Below are 27721 nucleotides of genomic sequence, written 5' to 3' on the forward strand. Positions count from 1 at the left end.
AAATTAATACATGTGAAATTAAAATCACACTGGTCAATAATGATTTTTTTACATGATCAGTATTTGCTGAATCTTATGTATTTTAGATACCGATTCCAAATATTTAGTCAGGATTTCCCTGTTGACCTCAGATTTTTTGTAATTGTTCTATTATACAGCAACTATATGTGCAAGAACTTTGCAAGTGCAATGTATTATTTATTTATTTTATTTACTGCACGAGCTAAGTTGCTAAGTAAACTATAATTTATCTGTGTAGATAAATAGCCATGAAAAATAAGTATTATTATTATTATTATTATTAATTACAAAGTAATTAAAATGGTTACAAATGATACATATATGAATCATGCCATTTTTTTTCTAAATGTAACAATATGTATTAACCAATTGTCACACACTGTGCAGCATACATGAATTTTGTTTTGGTGATTTAGTGTTGGATGTAATACTGTACCCACCACCAGGTTGGTCTAGTGGTGAACTCATAATTGTAAATCAGCTGATTTCAAAGTTGAGAGTTCTAAGGTTCAAATCCTAGTAAAGGCATTTACGTTTATAAGGATTTGAATACTACATTGTGGATACCGGTGTTCTTTGGTGGTTGGATTTCAATTTACCACACATCTCAGGAATGGTTGACCGGAGACTGTACAAGACTACATTTCATTTACATTCATACATATCATCCTCATTTATCCTCTGAAGTATTACTTTACAGTGCTAAACAGAAAAAGAAGGATGTAATACTGTTAGCAATAAATAATGTATCATGCTGGCTAAGAAAAATCTCAATTACACCAGTTAAATGATTGTTTGTGTGTATCATTTAGTGGTCCAGCTACTATTCTTACAAATTTGTAATTTTATTTTTCCCTGTAAAGTCAGTATATATACTACATTAATTTGTATACATTGTTTAAAGTTTTGTAATGTGTTTGCAAGTATATTACAGTACACTTTTTAATAAAAATGCCATGCAGTTGTATTAAACATCAAGATAGTTTCTGCTACATTGGTGGTGAGGTAAAATTAAAGTCTAAGACAATAAATATAACTTCACTGATAAAAGAATCATATGAATTATATTTTGAATGTAAGGTAGGTGATTAGGACAGGTCCTGGGGTCCTAATATTTGCTGCAATTTACATGTAATGTTGTTGACTGGTTGATTGAATGGATCTCATTACATGACATTTGCAATTCCAATGGTTTGGAGAGAAATGAAAGATCACTTCCACAGACTGCTATTTTTGTATAATGAAAATATGAGGGGTTACAACTAAGACTAGACGTACAGTTAAATATCCTGATATTCCCTCAGCTATAATAACAGTGTCTCACAGTCCATAGCTTCCAATTCCAGTACAATCAAAAATATGGGAATTAGACAAAGATGAAGCTGTTTACATTGAAATTGTTCAGATTTATCACATGATGAACAAAGGAGACACAGACGTTTTAGAAAATACAAACACAGAACCACAGTTAATCAATCAATCAGAATTAAGTGATCTTGTTCATGATCTAAATTATCCAAGACTCGAGCAGAAATTCTCGTATCATGACTGAAAGGATGGAATCTTTTACAACACAATATTAAAATAACTGCTTTCCGTGACAGGTTTGAATTTGAATGTTTCTCCTTCCAGTATGAGAACTAAGTTTACTGTAATGATGTGGAATCTTTAGTAGAAGCTTAGGGACATACACACCATCATGATGAATGGCATCTTTTTATAGGCTCTCTAAAGTGTTGTTTGAAGGCAATCCTTCTTCTGGTTGGAAATATAACCCATCAATCCTTTAGTTCATGCAGCTCACATGAAGGAGTCATATAGAGAAATATGAAACTTGTATTGGATATGACTCAGCAGGAGAAACATTTGTGAAATTGTTAGAAAGTGATAGCACTGTTACTTGGTTTACAAATTTGTTAGTAAATTTCAGTTATTTCATGTGTTAGTGGGATATGAAGAATCATTATGTTAAAAGAGAAATATTGACTGTAGGAGAGAAGAATGTTGTTAGTTCAGCACTTGAAAAAACCTAAAAGTTTACATTTTGCCACTACACACTATTTAATGAAAAATCTTATTAAAGCAATAGATCTTATCGTGATGGGACTGGATTTCAATTTCTAAAAAACAAGTTCCCTAATATAAATGATGCTAGGATACAAGAAGGTATATTTGTTGAACTGAAAATAAGAAAACTAATGAATGATATTGAATGAATTAGTTTTAATGACTGTAAGGTTGCTGCATTGATATCTTTTAAAAAGGTTTTACATACCATCCTTTGAAATCATCAAGTAGATAACTACATGGGCCTTATAACTGAGCTTCTTAAAAACTATAAAGCACTTGGATGCAATAAATCACTAAAGATCCACTTTTTAGATTCTTATTTGAATTTTTTCCTACAAATCTTGGAGCTGTGAGTGACAACATGTATAATGCTTTCCTGTGAAATATCCACTATGGAAACATGCTACCAGGCAAAAAGTAACCCAAGTGACTATTGTAGGAATCTCAAGATGTAACTACAGCAAACTACACCAAAAATTCCAAAAGAAGCAGATTTTAGGCATGTAGAAATTGCATGTATAATATTGTTATACTACATTACAATTTTTTTTCTTACAACAAAAACTGGTAATTTCAAAAAAACTATGATTGATAGAAAGAAACCACTTAAATAATTAGCATCAAAAATACTATAAGATTCAGTTATTAACATTTTGTAACAAACAAAAAATGAAATTTTGTTATCCATTGGCATTTATATATAAAAATTCTATAATTACCTGCTGCACATTTGTAAAAAATCTAGTGAGTTTAGGCATCAATAATTTTTCTTGTGTCCCTTCAGCTAGCTGATGAGATGAATTACTTCCCCATACGTACACTTCCGATTTCTCTTGTGGAAGTGAAGGACCATCGCAGTGTTTGTAATCACAGGCCAATCTCACCAACTGCCAACAAAATACTGTTTACTAGTTAATTAAGCAGATCAGATAAAAAAAATGAGATTAAATAGAAGTATAAGTCATGATCATTTAACTATATTTATATATCTGATTCATAAATTTATACAAATCAACTTACATAATTAAACTGTGAGAGCACTCACCAATGGAGGTACTTTTATGAAGATTTCCACATTATCAACTACAAATCTATTTAATCACATATAAAACAATTCCAGTTCTTTTCAATCTTTTTTAATTTCCTTCTATCATAACATATAAAGGGTGATTCAGTCTATTGCTATACCTAATGAACAATCCTATTAGCTTATAAATAATTTTATGAAGTATTTGTTCTTCATTATTTATATTTTAATATATGTTTTTTTTCTCCCTCTATTAATCATGAGTCCTTGCCATTGATGAGGAGGCTTGAGAGCTCAGTGATACAGAGTAGCTGAGCTGGACCGAAGGTGCAACGATATCGGAGAGGTATCTGTTGAGAGCCAGACTAAGGAATGATTCCTGAAAGAGTGCAGCAGCTCTTTCAGTAGTTTTTAAGAGCATAGGTCAGGACGACTTAGACAGCCATATCAACATCACTCAGTCCTCTGAGTACTGCGCAGCTGAAACCAATGGAAAACTACAGCTGCTTTTTTTTCCCAAGAAAATGTAGCTCTCTGCATTTTCATATACCAATGATGGAGGCGCCTTCCTTGGTAAAATATTCTGGAGGTAAACTAGTCTCCTGTTCGGATCTCTGGGTGGGGACTATTAAGGAAGGGGTCACCAGAAAATTAAAAAATAACATTCTACGAGTCGGAGCATGGAATGTTAGAAGTTTAAAAAAGGTTGGTAGGTTAGAAAATTTAAAGAGGGAATGGATAGGATGAATGTAGATGTAATAGGAATTAGTGAGCTTCAGTGGGAGGAGGAAAACGACTTTTGGTCAGGTGATTTTAGAATAATTAACTCAGCTTCAAATAATGGGCAGGCAGGAGTAGGTTTCGTAATGAACAAGAAGATAGGGAACAGAGTAGAGTATTTGAAAATGCATGGTGATAGAATCATTGTAATAAGGATAAAATCAAAACCTAAACCGACAACTAACCGATTGTTAACGTCTATATGCCTACAAGCGCGCATGATGATGATGAGGTAGAATGTGTATACAAAGAAATTGATGAAGCAATTAAACACATAAAAGGAGATGAAAATTTAATAATAGTTGGAGATTGGAATGCAAGCATTAGAAAAGGCAAGGAAGGAAATATAGTGGGTGAATACGGGCTGGGTAAAAGGAATGAAAGAGGGGACCGACTTATAGAGTTTTGCACGAAGTATAAATTAGTAATTGCCAACACCCAGTTTAAAAATCATAACAGAAGAATATACACATGGAAAAAGCCAGGCAATACTGCAAGGTATCAGATAGATTATATAATGGTTAAGCAAAGATTTAGAAATAAACTCGTTGAATGGAGCAGACATTGATAGCGACCATAATTTAGTGCTAATGAAATGTAGATTGGGGTCTAAAAGCCTGATGAAAATGTGTCAGATGAATCGTTGAAATTTAGAGAAGCTTGAGGAAGAGGAGGTAAAGAAAATTTTTGAGAAGGACATCGCAAGAGGTCTGAGCAAAAAAGATAAAGTAGAAAATGTAGAACAATGGGAGAATGTTAAAAAGGAAATTTTTAAATCAGCAGAAACGAACTTAGACGGAACAAAGAGAACTGGTAGAAAACCTTAGGTTTCAGACGATATATTGCAGCTGATGGATGATCGTAGAAAATATAAGAATGCTAGTGATGAAGAAAGTAAAAGGAACTATTGACAATTAAGAAATACTATAAGCAGGAAATGAAAACTAGTGAAAGAAGAGTGGATTAAAGAAAAGTGTTCAGAAGTGGAAAAATAAATAAAAATTGGAAAAATAAACGGAGCTTACAGGAAAGTTAAGGAAAATTTTGGGGTTCATAAATTAAAATCTAATGTGTTAATCAACGATGGTACACCAATTTATAATACAAAAGGTAAAGTCGATAGGTGGATGGAATATACTGAAAAGTTATACGGAGGAAATGAATTAGAAAATGGTGTTATAGAGGAAGAAGAGGAAGTTGAAGAGGATGAAATAAGAGAAACAATACTGGGATCTGAATTTAAGAGAGCATTAAAAGATTTGAATGGCAGAAAGGCTCCTGGAATAGGCGAAATACCTGTAGAATTACTGTGCAGTGCAGGTGAGGAAGCGATTGATAGATTATACACACTGGTGTGTAATATTTATGGAAAAGGAGAAGTTCCATCAGACTTCAAAAAAAGTGTTATAGTTATAAATTGTTAGGGATGAAGGATGTAGGGGGTATACCGAAATGAAATGACTAGCACTAGATAGGCAATCTTGGAGAGCTGCATCAAACCATTCAAATGACTGAAAAAAAAATAAATAAATAATAATGTTTTATAGTGACTATCAGAACTCTAACAAAGTTACCTACTTAAAAAATTCTGTATACATGTTAAGGACATGAGAAAAGAACTTTACTGTACAAAGCACTCACTTAGTCTACATGAAAAGAAATCATGTAATAATACAGATCAAAATAAAATTATTTTTCATAATTTCGATCTCTTCATCTAACTCCTCCAGCATTACTTACTGTAATTTTATTCAAGAAACATTTTATTAAGTTAGAAGTGTCAAACTGAACAGGGTATATTGAGATAATGTTTCTAAAATTAAGAAAAACTTGTACAACCTATGCGATACCATATTTGGTAAACAAGAATCTCAACTAAAAATATTTCTTTTTTTAAGGACTATGAGAAGTTGTAAATAAAGTTAAAAATAGTAAAGCATAAAGATAAAAATATTCCTATGAATTTTATAAGCCTAAATTTAAACTAACAAGGTACAAGAAACATGAATTCTGTCGGAATCTTTTTAAAAATCTGTATTACTTTCACTTCATATAAAAGATCCCTTAGACGTAACAGAAAATCAGAAAGTAGACTCATACATAGGTACAGTAGCTAATTTTTTAATGGTGTAATTTTAAAAAAGCTAAAAAAGTGGACAAATAACATATAAAACTGAACAAGCAACAAGAAGTGCTATGCAGAATCTTCTGTAGCAGGCAATAATTTCAGTTTGATAATAAATATCAACCTTCTATGAAAGAAAAGAAAGTTTTTATACTTGTCTATAGATTTAAAAATCAAAATAAACCATAACCATTAACCTCATTAAAAAAAATCTGTATCAAAACACTAAGTCTTATGCTTGGGCCAAATGTTAATGCAAGTTATTTTTATTAAGAACAGATATTAGGCAAGAATGATTTCTTTCACCCTTATTGTTTACTTTATTTACAGGTGATTTAGATGATGCAACTGATGAGGGTATGTAGATAGAAGAGCTCAATGTTAGAAAATAACTATATGCAAACACTCTTTTTTCAGCTACCAATCACAGAATATTGTAAACAATAACAAATTCTAAATTTACTTACAATGACAAATGAAATTTACTTATGAATCTAACTTGTCAAATCTTATGTAATGGTGTTCAAGAGGTGTGAGATGTTAAAAAATATGAGAAAATGGTTCAGAGATGAGAGAAAAAAGGAGTGAATAATCTTAAATAAAGGACGTTCAACCTAAAAGAGGCTCCATCACTCAGTAGTTTATACTAAATGTATATTTTTGTTAAAATGCATATATTGGTGGGAGATGGATAAAATAATATGGAAGATGTTGGTATGACTGGAGCTGGAGTGGGGAGGACTGTTGCACACACATTTGAATATTGTGAGTCTGTCAAGCATTCACTTTTGAACGAGGTTGTGTAATTGTGTGTTATTATTTATTAAAATGCAGTTAATTTTTAAAGAACATGTAATTGTGATTGAAACTTATTTAGAGATGAAATCTCATGTTGTTTATTGGCAAAAGTTCAGGGAGAAATTTGAAAAGGATGCACAAGTGAAAATTGTTATTCAGAAAAAACTTCATGAAAACAGGTTCGGTGATAGACTAGAAACATGCCCGACACAGATCAGTTTTAACAATCCAGGTCATGCAGGACAATAAAGCAGCAGTTACAAGATCTACTCATAAATCATCACAGAGACTACACCAAAAAGAACATTTAACTAGGTTCAACCCAAACTGCAGTGAGGGAAATGCTGAAATGTTATCTGTATCAAGTGTAGGTTTTCTATGAGCTATGCTGATTATGCTAAAAGGGTTCCTAAGGTCAGTGGTTCAAGAACTTTGTTAGTGGCAACATTGGCATTTTAGATCACATGTTTTTACAGATGAACCGTGGTTTCACCTTGGTGGGTATGTTAATAGTCAGAACTGCTAGATCTGAGGTTCTGAAAAACCATATATTTTCTTTGAATCTCCACCACACCACAAAAAATAAGTATATGGTGCTGTTTCACAAATAATAGGAACTTAGTTTTTTTTAAAAAACTGTATATGCTGCCATCTACCATCAAATTATCCGACAGTTCACAGCCTTACTGCAAGATGATTAGCATTGTTGCTGGTTTCAACAGGACAACGCCACTTGCCATACAACTCGCCACTTGCCATACATCAAAAGCAGAGCCACATGACAAAGCAATGTTTGACCATTTACCAGCGCAATCCAAATGAGTTTTGGTGGAATTATGTTACTGTCAAAAACATGGATTCATTATTATATGCCAGAAACAAAACATCAGTCAAAAATGTAAACTGGCAAAACAAACCTGCTCCAAAAAAAGGCAAAGACAGTTCAATCAGCTTGTAAGGTTATGACCAAGGTTTACTGGGACGCACATGGTGTAATAGATCGATTACTACAAAGGGAAAACAATCATGGAGAGTATTATGCCTCATTATTACAAAGATTCAATATGGTACTGAAGAAAAAGCGGCCTTATTTAGTGAGAAAAAAGTGTTATAGTGGCACATTGACATGATGACAATTACATTGTCACCATGACAATGTGCCACTATGGTGACAATCACCATGGTGACAATTACATTGTCACCATGACAATGTGCCAGCTCACTCAACTGCAATTTCAATAACTACATTAGCCAAATTGCATTATGAATTTTTTCCTCATCTATCCTATTCTCAAGATTTAGCTTTCTAACTTCTTTTTGTTTCCAAACCTAAAGAAGTGGCTTGGTGGAAAGAAATTTTTTTGAATGAGCAAGTTACTACTGAAACAAATGAGTATTTTGGAAAGTTCAACAAATAATAATTTTTGGAAGGGAAACAAGTTACAAAATTGCTGCAATAAGTGTATCAAACTAAAAAGGTGAAATTCAGCCCCAAGGTAAAATGTTGAAAAATAAATTGAATTTCTGTAAAAAATAAGTTTTATTTTAAAGTTACTGACTTATCAAACCACTCTTGTACACATTAAAGGATCCAAATCAGAACAAAATTTGCTTTTAATCTGAAAAAAGACTTTACAGCAATTGACAATACTCCACTAAACAGCAAATATGTCACATAGTATGTAGAAGAGCGGACAAAGGGACTGAAAGGCATTGATTGAGGGGCATACTTCAAATTATATTCTACATTCAGTAACTTGAGTATGTGTGTATGTTTTTGCTTACTTTGAAAGTGCACTTTAAGTATATACCTAAGAACTTTAAATTATTAGAAATCTATTTTTTTTACTTTGAAACCTAGGTTTTTTCCTTAAAAATGTAAACGTTCCAAAATATTTTAGCACTACATTACATTATCTTTAGATAATAAATCAGTGTGAATTCTTTATGGCAGCCAAAACCAAAAAAACAAAGCATTTTTAGACCTAAGTTTATTTTGACTTTTCTTCATATCTTATCTTTAGCTGTAGAATCACTTCCCAATAGTATCTTTTCCTGGTAGAACATTCTGTAAAAAGAACTGAAATCAAACTTAGGTAAATGTAAATAAATGCTAATAATAATAATAGTTATTGTAAAAAATTACTTTTAAATTGATAAGTTCAATTCCTACTATGGATTATTACTGCTGACATCAAAATGAATAAGGGAAAATCAAGACAGAACACAACAAAAAAAAATAGAATGTAGCACAGTCATTTTCAGGTTGACTAATGCAATATGTATTATTCCCATATCTAATAAAAAAATAGCATTTTGAAATACTATGAGGACTAGCTGAAAGGTAATGCACAGTAGAAAGTTACAGGGGAAAAAATGTCAGATAAAGAAACAGGTGCTGCCTTCTTGTAGTTTCATTCTCCTATTATTAACATTCCAAAACTTATTGATCCACACTCTATCATTTTCTATCATTGTTATGGAATCAAGTAATTCTGCTTTGTCAATGAATCTAAAACAATGTGCAATGACTGAATTTTTAGCAGTGGGAAAAGTGAATGCTAGAGACATTTATCATCATCATCTAAAAGCCATTTATGGTGATGAAACTTTAATCAAAGTACTATAAGTAGGTGGGCAATAAAATCATGTGTATTAGAAACTGTTAAGATGAATATTGAATACTGAAGATAGACTACAAAAGCAGGTGGATAAATTGATTCAAAATGACCATTGCATCACACAATCATGCATTGCCCCCAGACAGCATGTCAACAACACATTATTGCTCAATTGGACTACTCAAAAATCTGTTTGCATGGGTACTCAAAGAAAAAACAAGAAAGAAATGTTGTGAACTTCTTGATGAAGAGATGAATCTTGATGAGAGAGATGACTTCCTTTTTAATATTGAGATAGGAGAAGTAACTTGAGTGCATCATTATGACCCAGAAGGAAAACATGGAATGGACAGAAGATAGAATGGAATATCGACCCTATAGTTCACCACAATCAGAAAAATATAAAATATCTCAGCAAAAAAATTCTCTTACAAGTTCTGAGATTATAAACACATGTATGTGACTAGCTGGAAGCAGGGTCGACTAAATTCTATGTAATAAATAGAGATGCTAAAATAACTTAGAAGACAAGTGTGATGTGTTTGAAAATCCATAGAGCCGATTAATTCTGTAGCATGATAATGCTCAACCACACATATTGCATGTAACTGCCAAGATTCTGATGAACTTGAATTTACCTATTCCACACTCTTCATGCTCACCAGATTTGGCCCCCTGCAATTTTCACTTTTTTTCAGAATTAAAGAGTGATATTAACAGTTCTAAACTAAAGGAAGCAATGATATCATGAATAAATGAAAGACCGCCAGCATTCTTCATCTGATGGAACGAAGAACCATTTCACCATCGTGAGAAATGTGTACCTGTAAGGTAACCATGTGGAAAAATAAATATAACTTTTTTTTTGGCGAATAAAATGAACTTTTTTACCATTTTTTTTCCATCTGATTACTTCTTTACATTTGCAAGGTACTAACATTTCAACCACCCAACATATATACCAAACAAAAATATTCAAAGTAATTTTTTCATGATGATTTAAATTACTATAATAATACTAACATAATAATAATATCATACAAGTTATGTACATCACAAAAATAATATTTAACGGATTTTGATTTTCTCCAAATGAATTGTTACCATAAGTTGATTTTTAAATCTCTAAAAATTAAATATTTTATTAGCAACTTATTGCAAAAGTATTTAAAAATCAGTGTCAAGTTTATTCAACAATGGAATAAAATGGTTTCTAAATTAATAATAACAAAATTCAACCTCTTCCATAAGAATAACAGCAGCTTGATGCAGAGGAAGAACATTTCTTGATTTCAGTTCACCTCTATTATGTCTATAGTCACTTTGATCTGAGCTGATTGTAGCTTGTTTCATCTGCAGAAGAGAATTATTCAATTCATCAGAGCTGATACAACTATCTGATTTCAAAGCCATTTCTATCCACTCCAACAAGTACTTCAGTGATCCACGTTGTACAGCCAATCCTAATAATAATTCTGATGCAAGCATCTGACCTGGCACACAGATTCAGAAAGAAATTTATTAAAATTAATCAGTAAAAAGTGGATACAGCAGACAATATAACATAAAAAGCAATTTTTACATCAATATTTTGCAAACTTGTAACTGAACAAAGTAATTGAAGTGGAAATCATTTAGAATATTTACCTTCAAGCACATTTACATTCATATCTAACATTTATTTTTAGGTTCGCACTTCAACATCTGTGGATGTGAACTGATTTTCATTTGTCCAACAGAAATTATACCCCAACCACTCAACCTAAAAATTTAAACTCCAAAATTCAAATAAAAGGTATTCTAGAAGTTATAACAAACATTTTTCCTCATTTGAGGCAAATGGGCTGCCAAAAAAAACTCTGCCGAAAGTCTAAGAAATGAATAACAAACCACTGAAAGAAAACATTAACTTCAAGAAAAGATGAGAATTGTTTTAAATTCTTATGACTTCATTAATTATTTAAATTACTACTTTGTTTACTAACATAAAGTAATTAATATTAAATATAATTTATTACTACTGTTATAATAATTTAAAATTATAATCGACGGTTCTTACTGCACTAACTGGTGAGTGTAGTCAGTTTTTATACCAGACACCAGAGATAATAGGGTCCTTGACTTGCATCATAATAAGCACTTATAAAATCAAGAAAAATGGGTGTAATTTTGGATTTTACTTTTATAACCACAAAAGAATATGGCTTACAAGTAAATTAAAATGGTTAAACAATGTAGAAGAACGAAAGAATTACTGAATAAAAATTTTTCAATTATCAATAAAATAAATAGGTTGGAATAAGTATCATTAAATATCTCGTGGAGATAAATATATTGAGAAATTTACTACATTATCCCTTCTTTCAAATCAAAAAACAAAACCATTATATATTCCATTTGTTGGTATAAAAAATTATTAAAATTATCACAATAATAACTATACAACAACAAAAATAGAAAGGCCTAATTCAGATGGTTATATAATTATGAAATACATGCAAAAAATACTTTCAAATATACTCAAAACTGCGAGAGATGATTCTCAGAAAAGGATCATCTTTAGAATTAGAACAAGGATTTGAAATATCAACCACTGCATTTATTTCTAAATATATGATAATAACGATTAGGCAGCACTTTCTACTGAAAAATACTTTGTCTGAAAACTTGGTTTCTGAGAATATAAAACCTAATTGTAATTTTTGCAGCTGTCAACAACACAACAAAATTTTAAACTAATAAAAATTTCCTGGTATGTTTTCCACAAAAATAATCCTTACAATTTTTGCTAACTCTAGACTGTTAAACTGATTTTTTTTCTAGCCTTACATTCTGATTATAGCTAACCCCTTCTCAGACAAAATAAGTTTTTTTTTCGCTTTCAGCCATGAAAAATCAGTTGTTAAAATTGAACATACATTATTTTGACTGTTCAACATGTACATGAAATTTTTTTACTAGCAATATAAAAAAAATAAAAAAAGGAAACCAATAAGTTACAAGATATATGGAAATGTGAAAATTTTTTTATCTTTCATTATCCAATGAAACAAATTCATTTCTACTGATATATTATCCACTACTTTAATTATACAATAAATACAGGTATAATCCAGAAATTTGTAGGCCTGTTCAGAAAGTAATTTTTTACTGTTAGCATAAATATACAATCAACTGACCTGATTTTCAAAAATGTTTAAAACTGTGAAATAAATCATTAAACAACAGGATAAAGAAATACAAAGTACTGACCAGTGATTATATCTCTTTTCAATATCAAAAGGTAAAACATAAATCAACTCAATAGATTAATATATATTATAAAGTTTTCCCTCTATAAATCATGAGACCTTGCCAATAGTGAGAGGGCTTGAGTGCTCAGTGATACACAGTAACAGGACCGAAGATGCAACCATATCAGAGAGGTATCTGTTGAGAACCAGACTAAAGAATGATTCCTGAAAGAAGGCAGCAGGTCTTTCAGTAGTTGTTAAGGGCATAGGTCAGGAGGACTTACATCACTCAATCTTCTGAGTACTGCGCAGCTGAAAGCAATGGAAAACTACAGCTGCTTTTTTTTCAAGAAAATGTAACTCTCTGTAGTAACAAAGATGGAGGCGCCTTCCTTGGTAAAATATTCTGGAGGTAAACTAGCCTCCTGTTCAGATCTTCGGGTAGACTACTAAGGAAGAGTTCACCAGAAAATTAAAAAATACCATTCTACAAGTCATATCGTGGAATGTTAGAAGTCTAAAAAAGGTTGATAGGTTAGAAAATTTAAAGAGGGAAATGGAGAGATTAAATGTAGATGTAGTAGGAATTAGTGAGGTTCAATGGTGGAAAAAGGAAAACGACTTTTGGTCAGGTGATTTTAGAATAATTAACACAGAATAACAACACATAAAAGGAGATTGGAATACAAGCATTAGAAAAGGCAAGAAAGGAAATACTGTGGGTGAATATGGCCTGGGCAATAGGAATGAAAGAGAGGACCGACTTTATAGAGTTTTGCACAAAGTATAATTTAGAAATTGCCAACACCCGGTTTAAAAATCATTAATAGAAGAATATACACATGGAAAAAGCCAGGTGATATTATACTGCAAGGTATCAGATAGATTATATAATGATTAAGCAAAGATTTAAAAATCAACTCATCGACTATACAGCTTACCCTGGAGCAAACATTGATAGCGACAATAATTTAGTGATAATGAAATGTAGATTGAGGTTTAAAAACCAGAAAAAGGTGTCAGATGAATCAGTGGAATTTAGTGAAGCTTGAGAAAGAGGAGGTAAAGAAGATTTTTGAGGAGGACATCCCAAGAGGCCTGAGTAAAAAGGATAAGGTAGAAAATGTAGAAGAAGAATGGGAGAATGTTAAAAAGGAAATTCTTAAATCAGCAGAAGCGAACTTAGGCAGAATAAAGAGAACTGTTAGAAAACCTTGGCTATCAGAGGATATATTGCAGCTGATAGATGAAGGTACAAAATATAAGAATGCTAGTGATGAAGAAAGTAAAAGGAACTATCAACAATTAAGAAATACTATAAACAGGAAATGAAAACTAGTGAAAGAAGAGTGGATTAAAGAAAAGTGTTCAAAAATGGTAGGCGAAATGATCACTGGTAAAATAGATGAAGCACAGAGAAAAATTAAAGAAAATTTTGTGGACCATAAATTAAAATCTAATAATGTGTTAAACAAAGATGGTTTATTGATTTATAATATGAAAGGAAAGATCGATAGGTGGGTGGAATATATTGAAGAGTTATATGGAAGAAATGAATTAGAAAATGGTGTTAGAAAATGATGGAGAGGCAGAAGAGGAAGTCGAATAGGATGAAAGGGGAGAAATAATACTGAGTAGATCTGAATTCAGAGAGCATTAAAAGATTTGAATGGCAGAAAGGCTCCTGGAATAGACAGAATACCTGCAGAATTACTGCGCAATGCAGGTAAGGAAGCGATAGATAGATTATGCAAACTGGTGTGTAATATTTACGAAGAAAGGGAAGTTTCGTCAGACTTCAAAAAGGGTGTAATAGTCATTATACCAAAGAAAGCAGGAGCAGATAAATGTGAAGAATACAGAACAATTAGCTTAAATAGTCAGGCATTAAAAATCTTAACTAGAATTCTGTACAGAAGAATTGAGAGGAGAGTGGAAGAAGTGTTAAGAGAAAACCAATTTAGTTTCAGGAAAACTATAGGGTCAAGGAAAGCGATTTTATTACTCAGATTAATAGTAAAAGGAAGATTAAAGAAAAGCAAACCAACATATTTGGCATTTATAGACGTAGAAAAGGCATTCAATAACGTAGACTGGAATAAAATGTTCAGCATTTAAAAAAAATTAGGGTTCAAATACAGAGATAGAAGAACAATTGCTAACATTTACAGGAACCAAACAGCAACAGTAATAATTGAAGAACATAAGAAAGAAGCCGTAATAAAAAAGGGAGTCCGACAAGGATGTTCCCTATCCCCATTACTTTTTAATCTTTACATAGAACTAGCAGTTAATGATGTTAAAGAAAAATTTAGATTCGGAGTAACAGTACAAGGTGAAAAGATCAAGATGCTACGATTTGCTGATGATATAGTAATTCTAGCTGAGAGTAAAAAGGATTTAGAAGAAACAATGAATGGCATGGATGAAGTCTTATGCAAGAACTACCACATGAAAATAAACAAGAACAAAACGAAAGTAATGAAATGTAGTAGAAATAATGTAGATGGACCACTGAATATAAAAATAGGAAGAGAAAAGATTACAGAGGTAGAAGAATTTTGTTATTTGGGAAGTAGAATTACTAAAGATGGATGAAGCAGGAGCAATATAAAATGCTGAATAGCACAGGCGAAACGAGCCTTCAGTCAGAAATATAATTTGTTTACATAAAAAATTAATTTAAATGTCAGGAAAACGTTTTTGAAAGTATATATTTGGAGCGCAGCTTTATATAGAAGTGAAACTTGGATGATCGAAGTACCTAAGAAGAAAAGATAGAAGCTTTTGAAATGTGGTGCTATAGAAGAATGTTAAAAAACAGATGGGTGGATAAAGTGACAAATAAAGAGGTGTTGTGGCAAATTTGATGAAGAAAGAAGCATTTTGGAAAAATATAGTTAAAAGAAGAGACAGACTTATAGGCCACATATTAAGTTATCCTGGAACAGTCGCTTTAATACTGGAGGGAAAGGTGGAAGGGAAAAATTGTGCAGGAAGGCAACATTTAGAATATGTAATAAAACAAATTGTTTGGGATGTAGGATGTAGGAGGTATACCGGAATGAAATGACTGGCACTAGATAGGGAATCTTGGAGAGCTGCATCAAACCAGTCTAAAAGACAAAAAAAAAGGAAAAAAATTATAAAGTTATGGTTATATCTTCTTTCTACTGCTCATATAACATTATTTCTTATATTTCTCTTTCTGATACTATTAATTACTGCTGCATGTACCCTGTAATACGGTGGTGCACACTCCTGAGAACATGCATACCCTGGCTGATAACCAACGAATCAATGAATGTTAACCAATGAAGTTAGAAACTAAAATAATCTTGAGTTTAATTACTTGGGAAGAGTTCTCAGAATGAAATGCACAAAATCACTTTGTACAGAAAATTAGTATAAACCCTAATCCAAACAAATAATTAGTGAAAGATAAAAAAACACAGATAATATATGGGGTTGTCTGAAAATTTTTGGGCCTAACATAGAAAGATGTATTTTTTATGTCAAATATAGTTTTATTTTTCAACAAAGTCTCCTTTCAAGTCGAAACACTTTTTCCAGCAATGCTCTAACCTCTTAACCCTTCCAAATAGTAGCTGGTGTCTTTCTCTTCAAAATAGGCGTTTACATGTGCGATAAACTCCTTGTCCGATGAAAATCTCTTGCAAGCGAAACTTTAAAATTAGAAAACAAAAAAGTCATTTGGGGCCAGTGGTTAATGAATTGAAAGTGCAATTTGTGGATTTTAGTCATGGTGACTGTCAAAGTGTGAGCAGACACATTGTCCTGATGGAAAAGGACTGCCTTCTTTTCCAAATATGGTCGTTTTTATGCAATTTCTGCCTTCAGCTTGTCAAGTAATGATGCGTAATATTTTCTCGTTACTGTTTTACCTTTTTGAAGACAATCAATAAACAAAATTTTGTTTCTATCCCAAAAAACAGTCTCCATCACCTTCCCAGCCAATGGAACTGTCTTCACCTTTTTCGGAGCAGGTTCACCCTTTGCAGTCCACTGTTTTGACTGTTGTTTCATCTCAGGAGTGTAGTGGTGGATCCACATTTCATCTACAGTTATGAATCGACATAAATAATCTGACGTTTTGCTTAAAGTACTCCAGCAGGGCCTTGGAAATGTTCATTTGAATGGCTGTTTTTGGTCCAAAGTGAGCAAACGCAGTATCCAACGCGCAGATAGCTTACACATATCCAATTCTTCAGTTAATATATGACAAACACATTATTTTGATATGCCCATAGCCTCTGTTATCTCTCTAACCTCAATTCATCGGTCATCCAGTACCATTTGGTGAATTATTTGAAGATATCAGTGGTGGTTGCAATTTTTGGCTGTCAAACACTCATCAAACAAGCTAGTACAACCACGTTTAAATTCAACTGGCCATCTTTTCACGGTGAAAAATGATGGGACAGAGTTCACATAAACAGCATCCAACTCAGTTTTAATTTGCGTAGGCATATTGGATTTCAAATACAAGTATTTAATCACAGCATGATATATTATATTTTCAATTTTCACAAAAACACTCACAATGACTTACTCAAACAATTATCAAACAATAACTCAGCATCCAAAATGGCTGAAATTTTAGTGAGTACCTTTCAACGCATGCGCAAATACATTCCCTAACTTTTGTTGCCGAGTGCTCCATCTTCATGTTAAGGCTCAAAACTTTTCAGACAACCTTCATATAATACATGATATAACAAAATATAATATAAATGAAAACAAAATAATTAAAGTAAACCCAAACCATAGTTTATCTATTAAAAAGTAGACGATTACTCAACATGATCAAAAATGCACAGCAATTAAAAAGCAAGTCACAGAAGTTATAATGGTGCACATGATAACTGTTGCCTACAAACCAACTTCTTAAAAATGAAAATATCATAAAAATAAAAATGTATTTAAAGTATTACAAAATGTACCTTTTATAATACAGTTTCAAAATAACATTCTTCATAAATTTTAGGTATTAAGATGTAGTTGTTCAGTTTCATGCATCTTTGCCTCCGTATAAATAAGAACACTGTCTTGTCTCCTTCTTCTTTATGTAAAATACATAAGGTATTTAATTCATTTGGCTCATCAATGGCTGATAGTTTTGTAATATTTTTTGTATTCATTATTTTCTATTATTCATTGTAATTTAACATCATAAACCGTAAACAAACACTTTTCATATTTCTTTAGTAGAACAATGTAATACAAAAAAGATAATCACATATTCAATGTAATAATTATTGCAGTTCATTAAAACAATCATTCAAACATATAATCAATGAGTTATTATTTAACTAGTGAATGTAAATCAGTGACACCAGAATCAATCAAAACATTTCACCAGTAGTATTTGTTTGTTTTGAATATTTCCTAATGTTGTTCGTATTTTTAAGTCTGTAGATGTTTTTAAATTATTTGGGTGATACAACCCCCATTTAACTTATTTGAGTCAGCCTCAAATGTTAAGCAATACATAACAGTAATACATAATGTTAAGTAACATAACTGAATATTTACATCTGATTTGGATACTAAAATTTAAAAAATGTTTAGAACAAAATTAATATTTATTTTTTGCATGCAAAATTGTAAATATGTAAATACATTAAAATGTCAGAAATATTACAGGAAAAAAATATCAGAAATTTCTATAAAAAGATTGTAATGGAGAAAGATTTTGTTGTTTTTTTTTTTTTTGTGGCAAATAAAGACATAAGAGAGGGTGGCAAAGTTACAAAAATATACATATTTCTAAATTTTGAGCCTTTGTTTCCATAACATACCCATACAACCATGACTGGTTATTATTGTTGACAAGGTTTAATCATATTTGCACGAGTCAGAAGTTCTTGACAGATCGCTACATGATTGTGTCAAGAGTTTTGAAATGAACTTGAGTGCAACACAATGCATACCAAAATATTTAAGTAAGTTTTTATACATGAACCCACTGAAATTCTAATATCTTCTGCTATTTTATGAACTGATTGCTCATAAAATGTTTTTTAAAGATTTGGCAAATAATTAGTAACTATAATAACCTAACCTACTGAACAATTTCATTTTAATCTTCATTTTACACATGAAATGTATAGAAGCCAACATTTGCTAGACGCAAACATTTCAATGAATTAGTTAATAATGAAAAATGTTCTATTGGACTTCACTTGTCATAAAATAATATGAGAAAAATATTTCATCATTACCAAATAAAAGGAGAATATTTCTTTGATATTTAATATGTGTAAAATACAATCTGTAAGTGTTTATTCTTAATGTTATAAACTATCAGAATATGCAAAATTTATTACAATAATTTTCATTTATACACAGAAATTTTCAGAATCAGATAATTAACTCATAATAGAAGTTATACCATGTGATGTCTTACCATCAGAGCAGAGAGGACACAGTCAACCACAGTACAAGCAGCCCATTCAATATATGAAGAAGAGCAAGTAAGAAATTGTGGTAGGCAGGGGTTACATAATGGAGAGAAAACAAGCCTCAGAAAAACCAACATTGTTGTTTGTGGTTGTAATATTTATTTCAAATAAACAGGATTATACCCCATGAATACAAAAAAGTACAATTTATAATAATAAAGATGCTATAAGATAGGACTTACATAAAACTGTAATTATGTTATAAATTTACATAAAATAACAAATTTTTAGAATTTATTTTGATATTTTGTAACGATGAATTATATAAATCAAACCATTATTATTTGAAAAACATGAAATAGGGGATCTCCAATGTGAATTAATTTGTAGATAAAATGGTAATTATTATATCTTAGATTTCTACTTGGCATACAAATAAGAAGTTTGAAGTAATTCAGATGAGTCAAAAATACTATTAATTAACTTCTAAGTAAAAAGTAAGTCTAATCTAACCATCGCTGAATTTAAATTCAGAATTTTTAATAGATTTGAAATATCACAATAAACATGATTAGAGTAATTCATAGGCATTCCTAATTTATATGGTGAATATCTGAGAAGAAGATGACAGGACGTTTTAACTAATTTAATCTGGGAAGAAAGCTTAGGTCTCCAAATAACAGAGCAATATGTTAAAACTGGTTAAATATAAGTAAAATAAAAAGTTGTAAAAGAAACTTTATTTTTAAAATTTTTAGTATATTTTTTGATAAAATTTATTCCATTTGTAGCTTTAGAAACATAGTGAAAGACATCTAGATTTTGTCAGTAAAGACATCTAGATTTTTAACATAGGTTAATTTTTATACAGGACTGTTAAGTATATAACTGTATTGAATATCATTAGTATTTCCAAGAGATATAAAAGCATTTTTCAAAATTACATTTAACATCATTTAACTTGTACCAACTTATCAAAGCATCAAAATCAGCTTGAAGCAACATATCAAAAAAATTACACTGGTCATTTTATGAAGTTTGGCATCATCCACAAAACAAAAGTTTTGAACAATTATTATTCAAATCATATCATCAGTGAAAAAAGACTTAAAACCATAATAATGGTTTAAACCATAATAATAGCAAACACTGAAACCAAATGCGGCTAGTTTTCTAAATAGTAAATCAATGTTGACAATGTCATATACTTGACAAAAGTCGGTGTAAAGTGAATCAATTATTTAAAGTAAACTATGTAAAGCAAACAATTATTTAAAGATTCAACTGAATCTTCTAAATATATTGTAAGTTTTGTTTGGGTTTATTTATGTTTAAGTTTATGTTTAGCTTCAAGGAAACTATGCTGTTCAGGTATGATATTTTTAGCAATAAATGGCATAATATTATTATAAACTAACTTTTTAAATAATTTAGTAAATAAATTGCATTTATAAATAGGTTAGTAATTATTAACATTTGTATTATCAGCGGTTTAATAAAACTAGTTTCCCATAATTTAGGAAATATACCAGATGATAAATCTGATATAACCACACATTAAATAATTTAGTGAGGTAAGATCCAAAAGTAAGAACTACAATTCTTAACTAATAGCAAATGGATATTCAGGTACTGGACTAGATGAAACATCTAAGTCATTTATCACTTTCTGGAATTCATTCAAAGAAATAGTTATTTGGTTAAGCAGTCTGGATATTCAAATGTTACTTCAGCATCATTTTAGTTTTTATTCATATAAACAGTACGAAATTTATCTGCAAAAAAATTTGCAATATCTATACCATTTTCTGTAAAATTATTATCATTATAAAGTATACATATTGGAAAGACCTGCTGTTATCAATAGCATTTATATATCTAAAAAAATTTTAGAGTTGCTTTTTAATGAATTCTCACACATAATCACAAATAAAGTGAAATCACAGATACTTAAATAATTACAATGAGTTCTTTTCTTTTTTAAACAAATTGTAATAAAATTTTGATTTATAGCAGTTATATATTTTATGATTTCTTTTTGCTTGTAATTGAGTTAATAAGTTCAGCAGAAAATATTTAGGAAATCTATGACCTTTGATCAAAATTTTAGGAACAAATTTTTCAATTAATAAAGAAATAAAATGTTCAATATGAATGGCATAAAAATCAATCAATCGAATATTAAGGTTATAATATTAAGTATTAATAATATTAAGGTTATTTAAAAAATCATGTAATGTACATTCATAATAATGTGAGTTTAACGCCTTCATTAGTTAAAGACTTTATGATTATACAGTGTGCAACAGATAAATAACCTCTTGCACAATCATGGTTGTACTGACAACACAACTGAGTGAAGGAGCTAATCAGGCTGGTTCCCCCTCTCTAACACCAAACATTAACCTCCCACTCCATCATCCAGCTTGGAACTGCTTGCTGCGTAGAATAGCAAAATTACTGTTTGAATTTGATTGATCCTTGTATTTGAAAAAATATATTTAACACAGTGTATTTTGTTAAAAAAAAAAAAAACAATTTGAAGGTGACGATTGATGTAAATGAAGTTCATCAAGACACCTTGACTAAACTGCATCAGACTGTTTATCATAAGAATACAGCTCCATCACAGCAGCTCACATAAGGCTTACTGCACCACACCAAATGTGTTAACCATAAAAATACAAACACAAGGCTGCATTGTTAACATGAGTAAATATCCAAATAAATGTTTATAATATAATTTTATTTATTTACTAGCTGACTTGGCAATGCTTTGCCACTGCTAGATTTGAGAATATATCAGATTAAATGAACACGAAAGTTTGATAAAACATTAAAAAACTTAACATTACAGAATTCACAAAATTTAACCTTTCACTTTATCCCTTTTTTCCTTTTCACCCTCTTCCCCTTTCTACATTTTCCCCTATTGCCATTTCCCCTTATTTCCCCCTTCCCTTTCTACCATTTTATCCTTTTCCATGTTTCCTTTCTCCCTTATTCTCATTTTTCCTTTTCCTCTTTTTCCAACTTTTCCTTTTTCACTATTTCCCTTTTCTCTTATTTCCCTTCTCCCTTTTTCTCCGCATGTAAATCAGTCCAATAATTTTTTAGTCTATAGTGGACACACATACGAACACTGCCTTTTATATACAAAAAAGAAGAAAGTCTGTTTGTATATTTGTTTTGTAAATATCTCAACATCACCACCAACTAGCAGGTATAGTTTTTGCAAAATTTTTTCTTTTAACGTAACTAATATATATTTTGAATAAGAGTTGTATCGGTCCATAAATAAAATTTTTCAAAGTATCTCGATCCCTGTGCCACCTAGGGGGGTCCATATTTTACAGAAATATTTCTTTTCACATAACTAATACATATTCTGAATATGAGCCAAATCAGACCATAAATATAATTTTCCATAATATCTCGATCCCAGCGCCACCTAACAAGTCCATTTTTTACAAAAATATTTCTTCTCACATAACTAATATATTCTGAATATGAACCACATAAGTCCATAAATACAATTTTTCTAAATATCTCAACCCCAGCACCACCTAGCGGGGCAAAAAAAGAAAAATTTTTTGCCAAAATATTTTTTTTCATGTAACTAATATATATTCTGGATATGAACATAAATACAATTTTTTTTAAATATCTTGACCCCCCTCCCCACCATCTAACAGGTCCAAACTAATTCAGAAACCTTCATGGGCATGCACACAACAGCTCATGAAAGTTTCATCGCAATTGGATGAATGGTATAGGAACACGTACACGACAAAAGACAAACAAGCAAACATTTATTTTTATATATATATATATATGAGACTACCAATCAAATAGTTATACATATCCTTAATAAAGATTTCTTTTTTATAATCATGACTTCTGTCATGATAAAAATATAAAAACCAAAGTACTTTGGTTATTATATTTTTATTTTTTAAAGGTATATGTATAGTAAATAAATCAGTCAATCCTAAATTATCATTGGTTATTTTATGTTCAATGTTGTAGTCAATAAAAATCACAACTCCATCTGCTTTATTTATCTGTTTTTGTTCATATATAAAGTATAAACAATAAAATTATTTTTTTCACTTAACCAAGCTTCAATACAAACAATAACCTTTGGTTTTAAGATAAGGTGATCTAAAAGCACTTCTAATTTAATAGTATTTTATTTTAAATTTCTTGTGTTAACAAATAGTAATAACGTCATCACTTGTTATTAGACTAAAATCAGATACTTTTCAAAAATTTCTTCATTAACAGAATACAGATTGATTAAAACGAACCCATTTCCTTCTTCATTGCTAACGTATACTATCTTCTAGATTGTTGAACAAAGACTAAGAATATTAGAATGGGTTAAATGGATAATTAGTTTTTTGTAACCTTCTATGCAGAAACCAATTATAAGTCTTGCAGTTGACTATCAGCTGGGTAATCAATATTCATATCTGTTCACATGATATCTATTTTTGAAACTGATACAACTAGTAGATTTCTTAATCTCACTATTGCATTCTATCACACAATGATTACCAGCACAAGTCCTGTAAGCAATTCTACCATACAGTCTTTAGCACTATACCCATAATTAAAACATTTAAAACATGGATTCAGATTAAAACAGTTACAGATTAAGTATCTATTTGTACCAATAAACATTTTTGTTCTATCATAAGTAGGTCATAAACATCAGCATTTAATACTGCTATTAAATTCCATATTCTATTTCTTTTATTTTGCTATTTATGTAAAATCTTAATGCTATGTTGATCATTCATCTTGTTTCTTCCTATAACTATAATATAAATGAAATAAATAATAAATTTTACTGCATGTTTTAAACCTAAAAAAAAACTATTTTCTCTACATACAACTAGATAAAATCTAGCCATATCAATTGGGTAATGTATTCTGTGCGTAATCCAATTACTAGAGATTAATACGAAAATTTCTCGTTTTTCAAAATATTTCAGATTAAGAAATGTTCACTTTCATAAATTTCCTTATTTCTAATTAAATAAGGACTGGAATTATTTTGCTAAGTATCTCTTAAATACTTAACTGCTAGAAATGTAGAACCTCTTACATTAAAAAACTTCAAATTTGCTTACCTAATAATCATATGCAAAACTGAAATCCAAATAATATCATTTTTTATTTCTAGAAACTGTATGTGTTAAAACTGTATTATTTCTAGAAACTTTTTTTAACACATCTGTGTTAAAAATAAATCCATAACTTTTATACATTAAGCATGAATATAAAATGAGTGTATATTTTATTCAGAAAACAAGTGTTGACCAGTATATGAATAAGAGCAACTTGGTCTTTCAACTGGTAAGTTCCATGTTCAATGAAGGAAGCTGGAATAATAATAGAAAAAACAAACCACATATAAAATTTCTATAAATCTGTCATAATAAACTATATGACAGTTTATCATATGCTGACTTATCATAACCCTAAAACCAGGTTTCATCCTACATTGAATGTAGAATAATTTGAAATTAGTTTTAATGTTAATGTTCACCAATAATCACCTTTTAGCAACAATGATAAACAAAAAAAGTTTCATGATTTTTATCAACTCCACCAAAATTCAATAATCATATTGTTAATGTGTAAAAACATATTATATATATTGTAATGTGTATGTTCATTAGTTATAATATGAAAATCATAAGAGTCTCAGTTTTAATAAATTTAATATTATTATTATTATAAATAGATAATATGTAAAACTAAAAAATAATTGAGAAATCATACCAGTAGAATCAGCACCTGATCCTGGTGTAACAACTTGTTTTAAAAAATTACTAACTTCCATTAATGATTCAGCACCCAATCCAGATATCTGGCTCTCATTTGCCAATGACAATGGAGGTAATGAACGTACAACACCTAATGCAGTTTTAAGGACCTGAGTACATAAATTTGGAGCTCCTGTAACAAGAAAGATAATACAATTTAATTTCATCACAAATAATCTCTACAGAAGATTGTTTATAATACAAATTCTTTCTCAAAGTTAAATAATTAGACTAATGCTACTGTATAAATTAAACTTCTTAATTTTTTACACATTCATTGATAAAATGACTGGGCTTACTATGTCCATCTCAGTGCAGTATTAACATACAACTCATTCATTTCTGGTTGTATGAATGCACAGACACTTCAGTTTAACATTAAGATGTGATGGGCAAAAAATATATTACATTCTTTCTATTTCACTAGGCTGCCAATCAGCTTCAAAGCACTGCATTACTCATCTTCTACGACGGTTTTTTTTTCAAGGTCCAATCAGTCGCGATATAAAAACCCGCACAAAAATCAAATGAACCTTTGCGCATATGTGTTGCACAGCGTCTCTAGTATGGTCTTCAATCACGTCGTATCACTTCGTTTAGTTCTGAACACGCAGCTAGCACGTAAACATGCCTACAATAATAGCATCTCCTACCAAGTGTGAAGTGCATGCGGTAATTCGATTTCTTCAGGCTGAGGGGTGTAATGCAGCTGAAATTCATTGACGAATAAGTAATGTGTACGGTGAAACTTCAATGAGTGACAGCAAAGTGCGACAATAGTGCAGGAACTTTAAAACAGGACGTACAGATTTTCATGATGCAGGCAGTCAGAGAAGGAAGTGAGTGTCAACCGATGATCTCATTGAGCAATTGGATGAGGCAATTCGAGAAAATTGTAGGTTCACAATTTCTGTATTGAGTGATTCGTTTCCTGAAATTTCATAGTCACCTCTCTACACCATTGTGAGTGAGAGACTTCAGTACCGCAAGCTGTATGCAAGATGGGTTCCCAAGATGCTGTCCGACCATCACAAAACAATGAGAATGGATACCTTCCTAACGTTTCTCCAGCACTATCACAATGAAGGAGAAGATTTTTTGAACAAAATTGTCAGAGGGGACGAGACATGGGTCCATTTCGAAACTGAAAAAACAAAAGAACAATCCAAACAGTGGATGCATTCTCATTCTCCCAGTAAACCAAATCAGTTCAAGTGAACCTTCTCCAACAGAAAGTGTATGGTTACTGTGTTCTGGGACCAGAATGGAGTTCTCTTGGTGGAATTCATGGAACATGGCACGACCATCACTGCAGCCTCATACTGCGTGACTCTTCAACGTCTACGAAGGGCAATTCAGAATAATCGGAGAGGAATGTTTTCATCAGGCATTGTCTTTCTCCATGACAATGTTCGGCCGCACACTGCAGCTGTAACAAAGAAGCTCCTGCAGCGTTTTCGTTGGGAAGTGTTTAATCAGCCACCGTACAGCCCGGACTTGGCTCCATCCGATTTTCACCTCTTTGCTCACATGAAACACTGGCTAGGACAACATTTTGGCACAGACATCGAGCTGCAAACCAGCGTTGAAACATGATTGAAAACACAGGTGACTCCGTTCTATGACGAGGGAAAGTTGGTACCACGTTATGACAAATGTCTAAATCGGAGTGGCGACTATGTAGAGAAATAGCGTAACTATGTAAGTACTTGTTACACATAAAAAATTTTTTATTTTCACTGTGGTTTTAATTTCGTGACCAATCGGACATTAAAAAAAAAATAACCCTCATATTGGCTGCCCAAGGAAACTAGTAATCTGTTTTACTGTACATTAGTTTAAATTGTACATGTAGTTTTTTTGAGAGCATATTAAATTTTGGGTAAAGAACCACACCAGGAACTATATTTGTAGCATAAGAAAGATGTCAAGTAGAGTAGGTCTTCTCAGTAGTGAGCTGTAAAGAAGTCTTCTCACACTCCCATTAAGCTCTCAATATTGTCAAAGAACAATTTCTTACGAGCGCGCAGAAATTCATTCTAAAGGTAATTTTAATTCATGTGCATATATATATATATTTTTTTTTTTTTTTTCAATTATATGTTAGCATGTGTGAAATATGTTTTTTAATTTTTTCCCTATTATTGTTGTAAAAACTAAAATTATTCATGCTTATAAGGAAACTGAAAATTAATGACCCAAAATTGCACTATATTCTTTCAAGTTTTGGTGTAAACGCATTTTCTGTGCCACGGCTCTTTTCCAATTTTGGATATTTATTCTCACACAGACACATCATGTCTTCCAGATAAAACATCATGTTATGAGATGTTATCCAGTTCTTGCAGTTCAGCCCCGATTAGTTAAACTGTATTAAATTCTAGAAGAAAACAATGTCCTTTCACAGCTAATACTTCATCAATGAGATGGCAAACATGCTATTTATTCTGTTTTATTGTTTCTTTCACCATTACATCTCAGTATGGAATGATGTGATATCCTAAACTATTCTGGATATCTAATTTTTTAGAAGATAAGTAGGCAGTTTACCTACCCAATTGTAGTGATAAGATTGTCTGTCACCATCATATTTTTATCTGGCAAACTGGATATTGGTTTTTCTTGCAGCAATTACGAATAATTTTTGAAATTCATTTCATTATGTTAACTGGCAATATTGAGCATGATTTCCAAATCACAAAACTTGAAATAAAATCCATTTTGCCTCCTGCATGAACTATCACATTCTTTGTCATTTGGACAAGGAACTTTCATTTCATCTGA

At 31.0% G+C, this 27721-nt stretch overlaps 1 protein-coding gene across 4 annotated transcripts in view; it reads right to left on the reverse strand.

The window, feature by feature from the left end:
- Positions 1-27721, reverse strand: part of LOC142327390 (putative E3 ubiquitin-protein ligase HERC1) — a 314426-nt gene that overhangs the window by 266155 nt on the left and 20550 nt on the right. For all 4 annotated transcript variants that reach the window (XM_075370430.1, XM_075370438.1, XM_075370422.1 and 1 more), the window contains exons 4-6: positions 24894-25070; positions 10682-10935; positions 2811-2978 (exon numbers count right to left, since the gene is read on the reverse strand). In XM_075370430.1, the coding sequence (XP_075226545.1) occupies positions 2811-2978; positions 10682-10935; positions 24894-25070 (599 nt within the window). The remainder of the gene's footprint in view (positions 1-2810; positions 2979-10681; positions 10936-24893; positions 25071-27721) is intronic.

Source organism: Lycorma delicatula, chromosome 1 (genome assembly GCF_047948215.1).
Source record: "Lycorma delicatula isolate Av1 chromosome 1, ASM4794821v1, whole genome shotgun sequence".
Classification (NCBI taxonomy): Eukaryota; Metazoa; Arthropoda; class Insecta; order Hemiptera; family Fulgoridae; genus Lycorma; species Lycorma delicatula.